Source organism: Hesperophylax consimilis, chromosome 5, assembly GCF_061612785.1.
Source record: "Hesperophylax consimilis isolate HC1 chromosome 5, BYU_Hcon_1.0, whole genome shotgun sequence".
NCBI lineage: Eukaryota > Metazoa > Arthropoda > Insecta > Trichoptera > Limnephilidae > Hesperophylax > Hesperophylax consimilis.
Genome location: NC_142840.1, coordinates 42,170,689 through 42,189,951, shown reverse-complemented (window position 1 = coordinate 42,189,951; position 19,263 = coordinate 42,170,689). Strand labels below are relative to the sequence as shown.

Genomic DNA, 19,263 nt, shown 5'->3' with positions numbered 1-19,263 from the left:
GTTTAAATATAACTAAAAAATAGAAGACCAAAACCTTCGCGAGTATTATCATGCAGTACTAAACATAGCATTATTATAAATGTCCATCTTATCATATTTATACACTCTGAGCGAGTCTGTTTGGTCTGCAGGAAATTTTCTGACATCTTTTTGCTCTCTTTCTTAAATTAACCTTATAGATTATGCACCTCTCGAGGATAAGACTTGACATCCACAATGATCCAAAAATAATAAATTGTTGGCCAATTCGTTGATAAGTGTAGCATTTTATGGTGCTCTATTTTAGTTATAATTTAATACAATGTACGGAACAATTTCGACGTGCCGGGCATCAGAATATTGGCCTATCTTTCTATAATAGTTTATGATTACCTCATCGTTAGTAAGGAACGTTGGATAACATCAATCATATTTTTGGACGAATTGGTCAGTGTAGAAATTTAGTTGAAGGGTTTGCCTCCATAGACGGCACGTACTAATGGGTAGAAAGCTATTGCTTATGGGAGGCACGCCTTTGCCCAAAGACAAACCAACAAACCATCAGACAAACATACGGCCTATTGTCTTCTAGGACAGTTGTTTTTAACCGCTGGCTCGAGAGCCGGTGCCGGTCCTAGTGGCACTATTGGCAGATTGCAGCCAGTAGTTGATTTGTATGGTAATACACTATGCACGGTGGTACACAGTGATGCCATTCCTACCAAAATTTCGGTAGATCTAGCGATTTCATTAAAAATCTACCGATATTCATAGAAATTTGTGAAAATCTCAAATGCGAATGTTCACAAATTGGAAATTACAAAGGAGCTATCAGCAGTGCACCTTGGGGTAAAAACGTTCTTATAAAGGTAAATAAATTTTTAAAGGAGAGGATCAATCAACAAACAAAAAATATATTGATTTTCTGATACTAATATTTACTTAGCTTATTTGATTCTATTCTCCATATAAATGCATTCAATATACCATATCGAAAACAATTATTGTATAGCATTCGTGCATAATTTTTTAATAATTAATCATTAAGTCTGCAAATATATCTCCCATTCCCGTCGCGTCGGTCCGCTGATGTTGGTAGTTGAAGAACCCTGATCTAGAGTTCATTGGTAAGCCGTCGTATATTTCATAAAGTTAATTGCGCAAATATATTATTCAGTCGATGGCAATAAATCAAGATTCGTACGTGGAGTCAAATTTTTTATTTATTAGGGGAGGTGTTGCCTCGCGATGTGACTTTCCTATTATATTCTTATAGAATATTGTCATACGACATTTTACTTTCTAAAGACATGGAGAGGAAAACTGTGTATGTTCGTAACTAGAAGTTACCCACTACTCGGTTTCGCCCGTTTTCCCAATCTTTTGTCGAAATCTTATATCTTGTTAAATAATTTAAAATATCTGAAAAACGATGTGGCTTCTTGCATTTTTTAAGAGTAAAATTAATATTTTAAAGCTGTATATATATATCAATGTCTACATCCCATTGAATAGAAAAAAATGTTTTCACAAAACAGCAAAGAAATCGGTTCCGTTTAACCGGGACTGGAATATCGACCATTTCCGGTTAGCTCACGGAGAAAAATGAGTATTACTAATTTATTAAGAATTTCTTTAAATAATTGGTAATCAGGTGAAAAACGGGATTGCATTACGAATATATTGTCACGATGTCGGAACACTTTTCATGAAAATCTAAATATTTTCGATTTTCGTCATGATATGTTTGTTATCCGTGCGTGTTGAGATAAAATTTTATTTTATTTCATCGCTCTGCCGCATCCAGCTCTATAATCTAATTTCCACCGCCATTGATCGTGTCAACTACCAAACTCAAATAAACAATTCGTAATTTCATTGAATTCTCTTCATACTTCATCTTCGGGCCGTGCGTCGTAAAAATCCTATAATTAAACCCGCCTTGTGCTTGGGTTAGCTCCGAATACTGGAGAATAGGTAATAATAATTGTTAAACATTATTATTTGGAAAATACGATTTGATTTTCCCGTAATAAAGCCGAAATGTGTCGAAAATATTTTCAATCGCGATTTCCTGTTTTCGGTCATAAATACTCGCATATAATTATATTTTGGATTGTAATGTAATTAATGGCGTGAAAATTTGATCGAATCTCATTTGAGTAATTACGTCAAAATTTTATCGCAAATTGTAAATCAATATTAAAGTAGCCAATATAATTTAACTTCTTACTACTATTTTAACATCGTGCATTCCTACTTTCAATATTAACCACTAAGCCAGATATCTTTTTTCTGCAACAGACAAATCTCTGGAACCGTGAGCTCTGGTGTCACACATTTTCTATTTTGAAATTTATGGGCCTACATAAATAGTATGCTCGTAGCTTGGTTTCGATCATGATTATGAATATACTAGTGCTGACCCGTGAATACTCACGGGTAGTCTGAATTCTCGACAAATCAGTTCCAATATTAAAAATATCAATTAAAATACTTTTCTCTTGAAATATTACATTATTATAAGGACGAATTCTCCAAATAAACACTTCCAATTTTAAAAACTATATCACTTAAATTCAAAGCAGTTCATTATAATAATATATAATATTTGGATGATTTATATGTATAGCGCCGTTGTTGTGCAAAATCACCTCAAGGGCTCTGTAAAAATATACAATACATTTCTACACTGGTCTATGCTATTACTAACTATAAACTAACTAACTAACCATCAAGCCGTTACCCCGTAGGGGTAGGCAGAGAGTACGAACCTCCAAACAACTCGGCACACACTTCTTGCCTCATTCAAATTCATACATCGTCTCATACATTTCTCACGCGATCATACATGGTTTTACCACACATAAGCCTCAGGGATCTCATCTCAACATCATTCAATGTACTTTCGTCCTTTCTCTGCCAGTTCCATGGCTCACTTCCATACATCAGGATAGGTACCAGCACTCCACTGTAAACTGCTAAAACTAACTATGTATGTAGATAATATACATTACCATACTTACCTGGTAGTTAGGCATGTATCTTTTACCAGGAGATTTTTCAATGTGGATGAGTGTTTCAGGCGAACAATTATTGCTTGTAAAATAAGAGTTACAGACAGATTCACAACTGAAAAACATATACCATTTCACAAGGAAGTTTGTCAAAAGCTGTAAAAAATCTATATTGACTTTTCATGTCAACGTTGGTCTTTTAAATCTCCTAATATATATTTATGTTTCTGTCATCAAGTTGAACTCATTATAACTGTTTTTCGGAACTGCAGACTATTGCTACTAAAATTAAACGGTCCAACAGAAATGTATTTCTGTTGGAGAAACACAATGTGTCCGTTGACTGACTTGCTAATTGCGTTTCAATATGAACTTTTACTTTTATTGTAAAAATACACGTCATTAGTGAAAATGTATTTAAAAATGCTTTTTTATGTTTAGATAAACAAATTATGTCTACATTCAATGTTAGCTAATTGCGTTTAACATTTACAACAATGGTAATGTGTCCGGAGTGTTAGCTTATTTTCTTTTGGTTCTCAAATTTATTGAATAAATAGAAATAAATATTCTTATTATAAACCGTCAATAATTCTGAGACATGGTCCAACTCAAGAACTTGATCGATTTGATAATTTTATCATTTATTCTATTTAGTCTGCTCTCCTAATTTCATCCCACACTGCTTTAAATCAGACTTGGTTTCAGAACTCCGCTGTGAACTGCTACCCTCTTTTATGTGAACCTTCTGCTACAGTCCTATCGAATTGCATTCTGCCTTCCCATAAATTTTACACGTACTGCTACTCGTCCACTTCATAATAATAACAATTTTTTGTGAAATATTCCCTCGAGGGCGCTTTACAAAGTTATAAAAATACTTAAAACAACAGCCTAATTACCTTGAAAATGCTTCGATAGTTTTACGAAAAGCTGTTGAATCAGTCGCATGCATTGATGTAATAAGAAATGTCGTATTTGGTCTATTGTCGCATTCCATTATTAGAACCCTAAAAGTCTGAAGAATAATGGCGGAGAAGCGCGTGGATTCCCATCACAGCGGACGTGATATAACCGCTCCTGTTCGTTTAATCCTTTTAGAAGGTTTCGCTGAAAAGTGATCAACAAAAGTGTTTTATGTAGTGCTTACCTTCTCTAGCAGCGAAATTTGCGTAACTATTATCATTTAATATTTTGAACCGATAAGATTTGGAAAGTGAAGCTAATACGAACAAAGACAATACAGCCGGAGATTGAACACACGGCCCCTAAAGTGTCAAGCAGTGTAATTAGTTCGGGATTTATAGGACCTCTTCAGCGAGCTGTCTGAAGGGTATTTTCGTATAAAACAGAAAAGCCGCATTTTGCTTAATATTATTTTTTTGTTTCAGATGACATACATAAAGAGAATATACACTTTTTTTAAAGGAAAAAGTACATATAAGTAATAATTTTTCCAATTAACAATGACAATATTTAATACCTACTACTCTTCCAGAGAAGCATTCGCTTGTGGTTGGAAGAGGAGTGTACATTATAGATATACATATTGTAAGTAAAATGTACTACTAGTAGCTATAATATACAAATAAAAACATGATGTTATTAGTTTCTGGGATAAAGACAGTTTGTTGGTTGAATATTTTTTGTTTATGATAGCCGGCGATACTCAAGCCCTTTACATTTTTGGCTTGCCTTGGGTTATACCTGTTAAAGATATTTACCGTCACGCACTTGTTTTGCCATTTAAGATGGTTCCTAGCTTTGAGATAACAAACACCATTTTAAATATTATTTAGTGTAACACCCACACAAATATAAAACTGAACTATAACAACGATGTTCACCAATATAATACACGACAACATAACAAACTACATACATATATCAAAAATACACTCAACAAAGTTCGGACTGAAATCATTAGAATATATTGCCTACACTAACTATAACAAATTGCCTGAAGAATTAAGACAGGTATATATGCCTCTAAAAAATCTCGAAACGATATATTGAAATCCTATTTTTTCAAATGTTATTTGGAAAACGAGTCATAAGTAGGTATAAACTCTGTTCTGATAGCCGTCCTAATTATCTCCAAATACCAAACTTTGTACATCCAGAGATGATGGGCTTTTTTAATCTTCTCATGTATTTTGAATGTAAAACATCTTGTATTAGGTCTGTTTATTTTTGAGCCCGTACTTTTTAATGTATTTTCCTGATTTTGTTTTTATGCATTTCTATAGTCCATCATTGAGGATACTTTTTTTAACTTTTTGACACCAACAGTACATAAATCAAATGAGTGATTATAATAATTCATAAAGTCTTATAAGACAATTTTTTTTGTGGCATATCTGTAAAGTGATTCTTCATATGTTGTGTCTGTATGTTGCTTCTGTGAAATGTTTTGTAAATGTTTTCTTCATACATTGTGTCTGCACATTGGGTTGGCTTGGGTCTAATTTTTCTGTACAAAACTCTTTTTTTTAAATTTTTTTACTCTTCTATTTCAAAACTACCAATTGGCGATCCCTTAATGAGTTTAATAACTCATGGGAATACAACATCGTTTGTTGTATGTTTAAAAAAAAAAAGATCTGAGACAGGGGTATGAAAACGTTGGACCACGAGAAATAGTACGAGGTGTCACGGTGTCTTATTGCAAACTAATGTTTGCAACGAATAATGTCTGCTTAACTTTGTTTATTTTAACAATCGTCATATCAGAGTATTATTTTTTATTATAATATTTTTCATCATTTTCTCAAAGATTTCACGTCGAGGGAGCGCACTTTGTTCGTAGATGAAATTTCTTGGTTAGGTTTTTATTATATTCACGTATTTCATAGATACTAGAAGAATCTACTAAGATCAGGAAGAGGCAAGAAGAAACAATAATTAGTCGGCTATAAGAGAAGCGAATGTACTAGAAGGGTTGGCAAGAAGTAAGAAGATGCAAGAAGAGCAAGGAAGAGACAATACGAGCCAAGAAGGGGCGAGAAGAGGCAAGAAAAAAGAAAATCCAAGAAGAGACTAGAAGGGCCAAGAAGAGACTAGAAGAGCGAAGAAGAGACTAGAAGAGCCAAGAAGAGACTAGAAGAGCCAAGAAGAGACTAGAAGAGTGTTATGAATAAGTATTGGGCACAATGTTATGATTCTTACTTAGCCCAAAGTTGTGTTAAAAGGCTGTTTATGTGTTTGGCTTCTTAAGTACATTATTGACTGTTATGTTGAATGAAAGGAGGGTGGCCAAGTTTGACTTTGTTGGTCTTTGAAAACCAACGCGCCAGAGTCCCTTCCAGTGGTTGAACTGGAAAAGAACTCGCCAAATCGACCATCCGCCGGTAGAGCATAATTCTCCATTCAGGGTGGGGAAAATATATCCCATCTACATGATGTTTGAAAGGAAGTTGCAAGGTTACAGAATGAAAATAATTTGGTTAAACTTTGAACTGGCCGTAACAAGTTATATTTGATAAATTTCACAGAGAAATACAAAAAGGTGAAAACTTACCCCCATCGACCAGAACGTAGAATCTATCTACCCTGTCTAAAATAATATGAACGTACGTAGTTATGAGGAACGAACACTGAGTGCCGCGAATGGCGGAGTAGATGAATCAGCCAAGTAGCTAGAGGACGGCAGCATCAGGAGGTGGCTGGCCAACGGCCCAGTGTGGTCCAGCCAGGAGGAGTAGACGACAACAGGATGTGGCTGGCCAACGGCCCAGTGTGGTCCAGCCAAGAGGAGTAGACGACAGCATCAAGATGTGGCTGGCCAACGGCCCAGTGTGGTCCAGCCAAGAGGAGTAGACGACAGCATCAAGATGTGGCTGGCCAACGGCCCAGTGTGATCCAGCCAAGAGGAGTAGACGACAGCATCAAGATGTGGCTGGCCAACGGCCCAGTGTGGTCCAGCCAAGAGGAGTAGACGGCAGCTTCAGGATGTGGTTGGCCAACGGCCCAATGTGGTCCAGCCAAGTGCCGGTTTCACGGTTAATCCGTAAGTTGCCCTTCCACGAGGCAAGGTGGAACTTAATAATGCTCCGAATCAAAATGCACACGGCGAAAACAGTTTATCGGCAGAAATAATCACCGATCGCTTGGATAAACTCTGATTACCCCCATGGCCACTCATGGTGAAATACGTTTTCATTATCCACGCCACCCGGGGCGAATTCCACTCGCGGGAAATATTACTAGACTTCTAATCTTGAAGCACAAACTGAACATTTCGGTATTAATCACAAATCCATGAAATAACTTTCGATTAGATCCTCAGACCTACAGAAATAATAATTGACCCCCGACCGGACACCCTGTCTCTCCTCTGTCCGGCCGGGAAGTGAAGCCATCTTGAATTTTTTGTCACTTCCTGTTAGAGTTCTAAGTTGCCAGAGCATAAACAATAGACAAGATAAATCACAGATTTGACAGGTTCTTACTTAGAGTAAAAATCGTATGTTATTTTCATAACAAGAGCCAAGAAGAAACTAGAAGGGCCAAGAAGAGACTAGAAGAGAGACAAGAAGAGCCAAAAAACCTAAACAGAGATCTAAAAAGAGACTACAAGAGACGAGAAGCGGCGGTAAGAAGTAAGAAGATTCAAGAAGAGAAAAGGTTAGCCGAGAAAGGGAGAGAAGATGCAGTAATATTTGGCTAATAGAAATGAGATGTGAAAAACTAAGAAGAAACTAAAAGAGTCAAGAATAAACTGAAGCGGCGGTAAGAAGTAAGAAGATTAAAGAAAAGACAAGACTAACCAAGTAGAGGCAAGAAGATGAAAGAAGAGGCAAGAACAAGCAAAAAGAGCCAAGAGGAGCCAATGGGTGAGAGGATGCAAGGAGAGACAAGAAGAGACAATGAGAGACAAGAAAAGATAAGATGAACCAGGAAGAGCCAAACAGAAGCAAGGAAATGTAAGAAGTCATAAAGAAGAAACAATAACGCTCATTTAATTCCTTTATTCTTGCCCATCCTAAATTCCAATATTGTCTTATTAGGTTACCTGTATACCGGTCGACGATGATTAAACTCAACCTAGTCCTAACAAATCAGTGCCCTGTGATCCTGGCTGGGGTGGTACAATCGTATCGTATCCCTTCTGTGAGTTGATCAATTGGCAGTCTAGGTATTTGACACGTTTGGTGGATTTTTTAAAGTAGTTTCCCCGTGAAACGTTGGCGGACCGTTTCGCTGCGTTTTTGTTCAGACGATAAACCGCTGTTTACATTTCAGTTTTTTCCCTCGTGTTTTGTTTGCTTGCATTTACCGTTGTAACTCCGGCGTTTTAATGTTTACCTCCGTCCACGCCCGTCACGAGAGCTATATCGGGACCGACGCCAGAAGGAACCTAATTTTAATTTTGTGGTACAATTTTGTAGGATAAGTACCGAGTTTAACCTTTCGGACATGGTCCACAAATGTTATTTTTCCCCTTGGTCGAAGTATTTCGAGAATTCGATTACATGGTGTTCAAACGGGAGCTTGCGTCTAAGGAAAAATATAATTTTATCACTATTAGGTACCATCCTTAAATGCATGCATTACAATATCTTGAGATGTAATGGTTTCTCTTTAAATTGAGATGTACAGTAACGAATCATTGGACAATTGTTTTCTTTTACTGTATGTATAAAATGATATAAGTACTTTAAAATAATATAAATAAAACTTTACAAATACATGCAGATGTTGACATTCATAATACATATATATATATTACTTTACATATTATATCTTTGACAAACGTAGAAAAACAATGGGAATCTGAGACAATTTGAAATTAAAAAAAAATAGCGGAATACCTTTTATCCGACCACTATCGGTATAAACTAACTTAGAGATCGACAATATCGACATACTTATGTATGCAGTCGGGAGGTCGCTCCTACCACTATCGGTATAAACTAACTTAGAGATCGACAATATCGACATACTTATGTATACAGTCGGGAGGACGCTCCTGGAAACGTTGTAGGCACAACAAAACTATGGACTTAAAAAAATGGTCATTTGTAAATACCTATTTTGCCCACTGACCGTACAGATAGCATTGTAAGGTAGGCGACACATTACGCTATACGCATCATGACTTGGCCTATTTCAGCATATCGCTCGCCAAACACTACCAATGGTAATGTAAGACGAGCGATATGCTAAAATAGGCCAAGCCACGAGAATATAGTGCGCTTATAGCGCTCTGTCACAGGCTTAATGCCGTTTTCTTTTTTTTCTTTTTTTATTCAAGATATAAGAAAATTACATTTTTCACTTATTTAACTAGAAATAACAAATACATTAAACATAAATATATTACACAACGATAATATTCACTTTCATTGTTTTGTTGATTGAGCATAAAACTGAACAAATTTTTTTAAATGTACTGACATTTTTTTCGTTTTTAATTTCGTCTGCGAGGCAATTATATATGTTGCTCCCCTCGTAACCAATGGATTGCTTGCCATAATAATTCTTGTGATATAGCACGAAAGTCTCTACTGAGAGGCGATTACGGTTCTATTTTCCTTAGCTGGAATCGCACTCAACGAAAAAGTCGTTTATTTTAAGGCTACGGACAATTCCTTGTCCTTACGTTCACTGGAACTATTCAGATCTTGTCCTAAAATATAACGAAATTTATTTGACGAAATATTATTCCTTTTCTGAATCTTGGTCTCCTGCCAGGGCAATGCCGGGTGTATCTGAAAAGATTGGTACGGGTGAACCCGTGACCTCTGGGTTCAAAACCAAAGTGCTCTGCAACAATATTAGGGAGGTACCAACTTGGTAACTCCCTAATATTGTTGTATTATTCCCCTCCCTTTTAGAATAAACAATTAGTCATAGAATGTATAGATGAACATTATTATAATATTTGTATTATTACTATTAAATTCATAATAACAAACGTCATGTTGTGGACGGTTTAAGAGCCTTTGTACTATTATCTTAAAATACGTCTGAGACTAAATGAAGAAGACGATGATTTAGTAATTGCACAGTTTGATCACAGGCATTGTCTACTCTTTATGGCCACAAGTATATGGACAAGACGGGGACACTCTTTAAATACCAACTAGATAGAGGTGTTGTTAGTAAGTATGTGGAAATTATAGCTACAGGGTCTTCGGAATTTAATAATCATGTTTTGATCATTTGTATATTTCACAAAATCACCATAAGGGAAACATGAATTGGGTACACTCTAGGAAGACATTTTTTGCATATATTATCTTGTTTCTTGCATAGTATAAAGTATAAAGCAAAAATGTGTTATTTTATGTCCGCTAAAACTTTTGAACGGTGAGCTCTAAAAGCATGAAATTATCACAGTTTTCCGTATGAAAGTAAGCGTAACTATTTCCAACTCGTATAGTGTTATTCCCATCAAGACCTGGGAGCTTTGAAATATCAATATAACTCGAATATTTTTACAGCTTCTTCAAAAGAGATACTTGAAATGATTAGATCGCTGTGTTTAGTAACCAGATCAGAAAAAACAAATACTTTCCTATCCCTCAACCCCACTTCGCCTCATTACCTTCCAAACCTCCCCAAACTTGGTAATACGTAGTCCCGCACATAATACTATGTTTCACCCTGTGAAATTTTAATTCTATATTTTTAAGAAGCTATAAACCTTTTTTAATCGCGCCAGCTACCTCGAGAAGGGTGTAAGAAAGTAATTGTCATCTATGGAAGGATAATTCGATACGTCCACCCACTGAACTTTCGAGCAGTTCATAAATAAGAAAGTCTTGCAAAGTCTAGCAGACACAGGACTTTGTATTGCCAAACTGTTGTTTAATTCCTTCAACCTAAAAAACTTCTTGCAGCAAAGTCTAGCAAATATTAGACTTGTCAAAATTTCAACTAATCCTACGAATTAAAGAACTTCTTACAGCAAAGTCCAGCAAACACTTGACTTTGTCTTGTCAAAATTTTACTAATTCCTACTATCTAAAGAACTTCTTACAGCAAAAATTCAACAAAAGTTTCTTTGTCTCGCCAAAATTTCGTTTGATTCCTTCGACCATCCCCGTACACGTGTATACTTTTTATCGGTTGATCTATGTACTCGTACGTTGAGCCCGACCAATTTTACAATTGTCTGGCAATAGTGGACACACCCTGTATCTACTTTCATTTCAGTCACGTCCTACGATAGGATTTGATTTATACCACGTGTTGGTAAAGCTCTGAAAGGATTTATTCAATCTACGCCAATGGATAAATTTACTGACCATGATCATGGCTAGTGTACAAAATGTTTTAAATGTGACTATCGCGATTTCTCTCGAGATTTGTAGCCCTTTTAAATTGGTAGTTGTGATTATCGCGATTTCTCTCGAAATTTGTAGCCCTTTTAAATTGGTAGTTGTGATTATCGCGATTTCTCTCGAAATTTGTAGCCCTTTTAAATTGGTAGTTGTGATTATCGCGATTTCTCTCGAAATTTGTAGCCTTTTTATTCTGATTGAACGACCGAAAATTACAGGAAAAAAACATTAATGATATTTTAAAGCACCATAAATTTGTATATAATAATTTCAACAAGCTATCTCATTTCATGGCTAACTATCTCATGCTAGAGATTATCCAAATAAATAAATTTAAAAAATCTTATCATTCATAAATCTTAACTACTTTTCGATATTTTATAATAAGCCATATTCTAAAACTTCCGGTAATTGTTTGGTTTCGGTTGCCTCGTTCTTCTAATATCTTTGGTTGCCTCCTTGTACCTTTTTAAAATGTCTGCTAAGAAGATTCTCATTTCTGAGCACAAACTGCCTTCTGTTTTATATTATATCCTTAGTTTTAATATTCTTGTTTTGTCCTGTCCTACTGTTATTGTTATTCATCACTTTGTATAAACAGTATATTTAGTGTTATAATATTAGATCTGTATTGGGTAAGGCACACTGTAGGAATAATTTTAATAACATGACCACTAATACTAAATTATCATTATAATAAAGCGCACTCAGTGAAAAGACACTAAACTGCTCTATATAAATACCATTTATTAGATGACTATTTTACTATAATATTATTTACAATTTAACCTGTATTCCCCGATCAAACAATCTATTCTAAAATTTCAAAACCAATTGTTGGCACTATAGATGTAAAGTAGGGTTAACGGCTTATTTATGTTTTGATAAACTTTTATTTATAGAATTTGACTGGATAAATGATCCTAATTGTAAATAAATTCGCTAAGTAATTATTAGTTACTTACTCATTATCTTCTATGAATTCGATGGACTATTTCTACAGTGAGATATCTCAAAAATCACCGCTTCCTAATAAAATTGCCTTTGAAGTTTTTTTCAAACTAAAATTTATCATGCAAATAGTTCTTGTGGATTATACTTTTCTACAATTAACTTCTGGTGGATTTCTCAACTACTAAACCAGGCTCATGCCCGTGTTATAGTAGTCGTATATGATTTATGTAATAATAACAAAATAGTATTTTGTAGAACAAATAATAAAACATAAGGGAAAATGACATGTGATGGTAACACAAAAAATAAAAAAAATACGTAAGTATCATTATAGAAAACCATATTAGAAATAAAAATAAAGATTAAATTGATTGATAAAGAGATATTTTAAAGAAAATAGAAATAAAATTATTAAAAGTAAGATTAAAATATGTCCATGCAAAATTATACCAAATAATTTTATGTCATTATATGTACTTATCTAGAAATGTAACTATTTACGGTCACATTTGAATTTAGCTACATAAAAAATAAAAGATACAGTAAAAACTTTTTTTAAAACGGTGTTAGGAAGTTTATATTTCTTTGTCATTTATAAATATAATATCTAGGTACAAAAACTAAATCAATATCAGCGCTATATTAGCGGCGGACACATGCCTGAACGGATGACGAGCCTCGTGCTGGCACAGTTGGTGGACGGGGTAGTCTCTCTCCCTGCAGCAGCTGGTACAGTTCCTTCGCTACATAGGACTCTTGCAGCAGAGTCTCCATCTTCTGTCTTCGTCGAGCGTCACAGCGGTGCTGCCAAGGTTTGTTGTCTATGTGAGGATGTTGTGTCGGCGCTCTTTATTGGCAGCAGACACATGTCAGCGCTATATTGGCGGCAGACACATGCCTGAACGGATGACGAACCTCGTGCTGGCACAGTTGGTGGACGGGGTAGTCTGTCTCCCTGCAGCAGCTGGTACAGTTCCTTCGCTACCTAGGACTCTTGCAGCAGAGTCTCCATCTTCTGTCTTCGTCGAGCGTCACAGCGGTGCTGCCAAGGTTTGTTGTCTATGTGAGGATGTTGTGTCGGCGCTCTTTATTGGCAGCAGACACATGTCAGCGCTATATTGGCAGCAGACACATGCCTGAACGGATGACGAACCTCGTGCTGGCACAGTTGGTGGACGGGGTAGTCTCTCTCCCTGCAGCAGCTGGTACAGTTCCTTCGCTACATAGGACTCTTGCAGCAGAGTCTCCATCTTCTGTCTTCGTCGAGCGTCACAGCGGTGCTGCCAAGGTTTGTTGTCTATGTGAGGATGTTGTGTCGGCGCTCTTTATTGGCAGCAGACACATGTCAGCGCTATATTGGCAGCAGACACATGCCTGAACGGATGACGAACCTCGTGCTGGCACAGTTGGTGGACGGGGTAGTCTCTCTCCCTGCAGCAGCTGGTACAGTTCCTTCGCTACATAGGACTCTTGCAGCAGAGTCTCCATCTTCTGTCTTCGTCGAGCGTCACAGCGGTGCTGCCAAGGTTTGTTGTCTATGTGAGGATGTTGTGTCGGCGCTCTTTATTGGCAGCAGACACATGTCAGCGCTATATTGGCGGCAGACACATGCCTGAACGGATGACGAACCTCGTGCTGGCACAGTTGGTGGACGGGGTAGTCTGTCTCCCTGCAGCAGCTGGTACAGTTCCTTCGCTACCTAGGACTCTTGCAGCAGAGTCTCCATCTTCTGTCTTCGTCGAGCGTCACAGCGGTGCTGCCAAGGTTTGTTGTCTATGTGAGGATGTTGTGTCGGCGCTCTTTATTGGCAGCTGACACATGTCAGCGCTATATTGGCGGCAGACACATGCCTGAACGGATGACGAACCTCGTGCTGGCACAGTTGGTCTAAATAACAAATGTAGATCCTAGGAAATAAATTGTGCAGCGCCCTTGAGGTGATTTTTCACAAAAACGGCGTTCTAAAAATTATCCAATTATTATTATTATTATTATTAACTTAATGCAACTTTATTGGTCTAGAACATATGAATAATTACTGTTTATGCTTAAATGTACGACTGTTAATTCCTAAATAAAATAAATAAATAAACTCGTGTATTCTAAGAATGCTCGTCAAAGGGTATATAGAATTATTGGACTTTATATCGGTGTTTAATGCATTGTATATTTTAGGAGCACTAGTAATGAACACTATTTCAACTTATTTACATTCATTTTTGTTCGCGCTATGTACTTTGTAACATATATTGCTTGTTTCTCCATTGGAAAGGAGGAAACTTGATCAAATTTCACCAAAGTTGATCAAGTTTTTAGTTGAACAACTAAAGTTGAAAGCCCGTCTCCTTTTTTTTTCAATTATGAGTCATCGTTCGTGATTTACACCGAATCGACACGTGTGAACATAAATATGTTTCAACTCGCTTGAGATTTTTAGTTCCTGCGGACGAAGAAGACGTTAGATGTACCTACCATCATGACATATTCTTGAAACGAAAAACTAAAATATCATTAGGTCGGATGATATTATGACGTTTAGATTTTTCGATCTATACAGGAAGGGAAATGCCCGTGACACTTCATTAAATAATAGTATTTTCGAAATTGATAGACATAAAAAAAATTAAATAAAAACAATCAGAACCATGTATATGAAGGAATTAAGATTAGCAATGAAATCATAAACTTGAAAATAAATCTCCCTTTGCCAGATCATTGATATTTGTAATTTTATTTTTGCCGGGATAGCACCTTCATAACTGTATTGGTCTTCCAAAATTTCTGAATTAGTATCTTATAAAATTCTTATGCCATTTTTCTGAATAGTGTTAAATGCACCTAATTCAATTCTTATTGGATCCCATGTTTTAACCGAAATACGCCTTTTTTGTGATTTTTCAACAACATAATATTCTCAAGTTCGTTCTTTCAGTTAACGCCATCTTGATTAACAATATCGGTCCGATTTAAATTGAAACGTGTAGCCGAAATCTTGTTAAATTTTTGTCGTTCAACAAAAGTTGATCAACTAAAAACTTAAGAACGAGGCATAACTCAAAACTGTATGTTTTTCTTGACTCCGTGTAGAAATAGGCCATCGCTATGTTCGCGAACCAATTCTATCAGTTCCTAAACCATTTTATTCCATAAATATCTGTTGTACGTTGTACCTCTGAACTGCTTGTTTTTCTAGTTCTCTTTATTCCTCTGGATGGAAGAACGGATTCATTCAGCTTTCTTTGAAATTTCTTGAATTCTTATGTTATGAAGATACTAATGTTTTGTTTTGTTTTCTTTTGTTTCAGTTGGAAAGGGAAAGGGTCGTGGCTCGGGGCCCGGAAATGTCTACATACAAGAGAACAATACATAACTACTAAAGTGTACTTAACAGAAACATAACGAACTCTTGCATTAATTTATCGCCAAACTAACGATCAAATGTAAAGGCTAATCAACTTCCAGAAAGCCAGCAAATAATAAGGATAACTCCCAGAAAACCAGCAATTAAAAAAAAGGACTTCAAAAGGATAGCAATTAAATCGGAGGACTTCTAGAAAACCAGCAATTAAAACAGAGGACTTCAAAAGGACAGCAATTAAATCGGAGGACTTCTGAAAAACCAGCAATTAAAACAGAGGACTTCAAAAGGACAGCAATTAAATCGGAGGACTTCTAGAAAACCAGCAATTAAAACAGAGGACTTCAAAAGGACAGCAATTAAATTGGAGGACTTGTAGAAAATCAGCAATTAAAAAGGAGGACTTTCAGAAAAACAACTTTTTAAAAAGGAGTACATCAGTCAACCGATCAAAGCAACATAAAAAGCATTTTAAATCCAGATTATTATTTATATGTAATAAAAATAAAAGAAAAGCTGCCGGTCAAAGCAAGGAGACTGCTTAGCAAAGCGTTGACGTAGGAAACCTTGTATTCTAATATCTTTGTAGGAAACGGATTGTGTTAAAGAACTTTTGCGCATTGACGTAGTTTACAAAATGAACTGTCAGTAGGTAATGAGAAGTAATAAACCGGCGGTTTATATATTGATAGCTGAATGATCGTTAGGATAAATTACCTGTACAGAATGAAATGATCTGCCCGACGCGGCGAGTATATTCCAGATTTTTATTGTTCAGAGGTGAACGCTTAAAATATTTGAAACAATGAAACATATTAACAAACAATAAGAGTTAATGAATGTCCGATAGTAATTTATTAAATACAGATTTATTTATTCATAATGGTTTTGGGTTTATTTCTGCACCTTATTGACCTTATTACGTCCAGATTTTTCCGTTTAGATGGAGCATCCCATTGTTACACTCGTATAATATATTTATTGCCCAATGGTATCATATAGAGTCATCATATCATATCGGTGCCCAGTGGTCATCCAAACTAGAAGTCATCTTTAAATGTCTACCAGCAGCGCATTCCTACTCGACTAAACAATGGTAAACAGCTATTCGAATTTGCATACCTACCAATCTTATCTAAATCGGCGTTTTTGGAAAATGATTTTTAGCTGATTTATCAAAAATCAATTGACGATATATCTAGGTATAAATTCTTTAAAAGCATAATCTCTGGGAAAATTCTTGTATCTTCACGTGGAATCAAAATTAATAAACAGAACTCAAAAATATGTTTTAATTTAAAAAAAGGCGTTTGTTACTTAATCACTCCATAAAAGTAATCACAGTTTATAAACTTGAAATCGCTCTCCTGAAAAGTTCTTGTTTTTGACTAGATCCCACACCAAAAGGTATTGAAAAAAATACTGTACTGGTAAAACTAGTACGAATCTTAGCCCGTCGTCCTACGGGTCCGTGAGCAGTCGACATAAACCGAATGCTGCACAGAAAATCAAGTTCGCTATAGTAAGGTAACGGTCTGCAGCGCAGTTCAGTGTGGAACTTTTCTGCACAGGTCTTACAACATTAGGTTTATGTCGATAGTTTTCCGACAATAATAATAATAATAATGATTGGATTATTTGTATAGGGGCCGTTCAAGTATTATGTAAGCACTATAGGGGGGCAGGGGGGGTCTTTGCTTTGCTTATTTTTGATGACATGGGGGGGTGGGGGGGGCCGAGATAGTGATTACGTCAGCACTCAGCAGTAGTTATTTTTTTTTTACACATTGGCAACCCACACATTGTCTATGTTTGAAAACCGAATACATATTCGGGGATTCCCACAAATAATTAAATATGTTTAGGTACTCGCTTAAAAAACAGAAAAATGCATCTAGGTACCATTTTTTACGTAAGCATGGGTGGGGGGGGGGGTAAGAGCTTTGCTTACTTTTGGTGACAAGGGGGAAGAGGGGGTAAATAATTGTAATAAATCTGCTTACGTAATACTTGAACGGCCCCATAGCGCCGTTTTCGTGAGAAAATCTCCTCAAGGGCTAGTAATAAAAACAAATTTAAAAAACACCCTAGAACTTCCTTCTTCTTCTGGCGCTTGTAAAATTAGATTGTTAATGTTAATTTTAGATATAAGTTTCTACATATGTAAATATATATTTTATTAAGATAGTAGTTATAGGCCTTAGTCGTAAGTCACTAGATATAAGTCTAAGTGGTAAGTCACTAGTTTTAAGTCAGTAGTTTTGGTATTAACTATTTAAGAAATATATTTGTACAGCGCTTTTGAGGTGATTTCTCACGAAAACGGCGCTATATAAATTAGCCAAAAAAATGCGCTTAAGGGCGACCCATGGGACGACGGGCTTAGTCTTTGTCCGCGGGTCTAAAAAGGTTGGGAAACGCTGTTCTATAGTGTCTCTGTATGTACAGTAATTTTTCCACAATACATTATAATTCACCAGTGAAAAATCACGGTATATTTTGAAAAATAGTGTTTTAGTAATGTAATGTAGGTAGGTACTACTTTATCGCCTGTCTGAATTATTCTTCAGCTAATTTAAGTTGACTAAGCATGAATAATGATACTCATTAGGTAGGCGACACATTACGCTATACGCACCATGGCTCGGCCTATTTCAGCATATCGCTCGCCATGGGAATGTATGGCGAGCGATATGCTGAAATAGCCAATCCACGATGCGTCTAGCGTAATCTGTAGGCCCCATTACTAATATTTGTCATCAACTGTTAATAATATAATTACATACTATGTAGGGTCTCTCTCATTGGTAAGTTTTCGTAATCAATATTAGGTTAGTAGTTCAGCTAAAGATGGTCACCTTTTGATAAGCACCTTTATGAGGGTATTTTAAAGAAAATACAGGAGAGGAAAACGGTATTGGAGGTGGATAGGAATCTGGAGTCAGTGTATCCAGGAGTGACGGACATATGAATCCATCGCTCCCACTGGGTGAGATAGTCGCTGGAAAGGTCTCCCCCGCCTCTCGTGTAGTCGGTTTAGTCCAGACCTAGACAAACCTCACCCCCAAGAACCCGGGCACCCCTGCTAAGTCACCGGCCGTAGCCTGCCATTTGGGGTGACCTATGGCAGAGGTAAATAATTAATGACATTATGCAGTTTATGCAAAACATCTTAACAAAATAAAATTTACAAAGTGGTCACCATATAAAACACGAAAACACGAGGTAAGTTTGTACATTTTCAGAATGCACTGTTGGTGGACGCGGTAGACTCTCGCTGCAGCAGCTGGTCCAGTTCCTTCACCACCTAGGATTCTTGCTGCAGAGTCTCCATTTGCTACCTTCGTCGAACGTCACAGCGGTGCTGCCAAGGTCTGGTATCTATGTGAGGATATTGTGTCAGCGCTTTATTAGCAGCAGACACATACCTGGATGGATGACGAACTTCGTGCTGGCACTATTGGTGGACTCTCTCGCTGCAGCAGCTGGTCCAGTTTATTCACCACCTAGGATTCTTGCTGCAGAGTCTCACCTGTTCCTGTTCTGAATTTTACTTAACTTAACTTCACTTTACTTTTGTAATATATTTTTTGCAATACCTGCATCAACTGTAAAGCGCCCCTGAGGTGATATCTCACAAAAGCGGCGCTATCATGAATTCGGC

General features: G+C 36.5%; 1 protein-coding gene across 3 annotated transcripts in view; it reads left to right on the top strand.

Annotated features, from left to right (window-relative positions):
* wgn (Tumor necrosis factor receptor superfamily member wengen) overlaps window positions 1–16,482 on the top strand; it is a 52,917-nt gene extending 36,435 nt beyond the window's left edge. For all 3 annotated transcript variants that reach the window (XM_089632216.1, XM_089632217.1, XM_089632218.1), the window contains exon 4: window positions 15,547–16,482. In XM_089632216.1, coding sequence (XP_089488342.1) covers window positions 15,547–15,611 — 65 coding nt within the window. In that variant the 3' untranslated portion in view covers window positions 15,612–16,482. The remainder of the gene's footprint in view (window positions 1–15,546) is intronic.
* The last annotated feature ends 2,781 nt before the right edge of the window (window positions 16,483–19,263 follow it).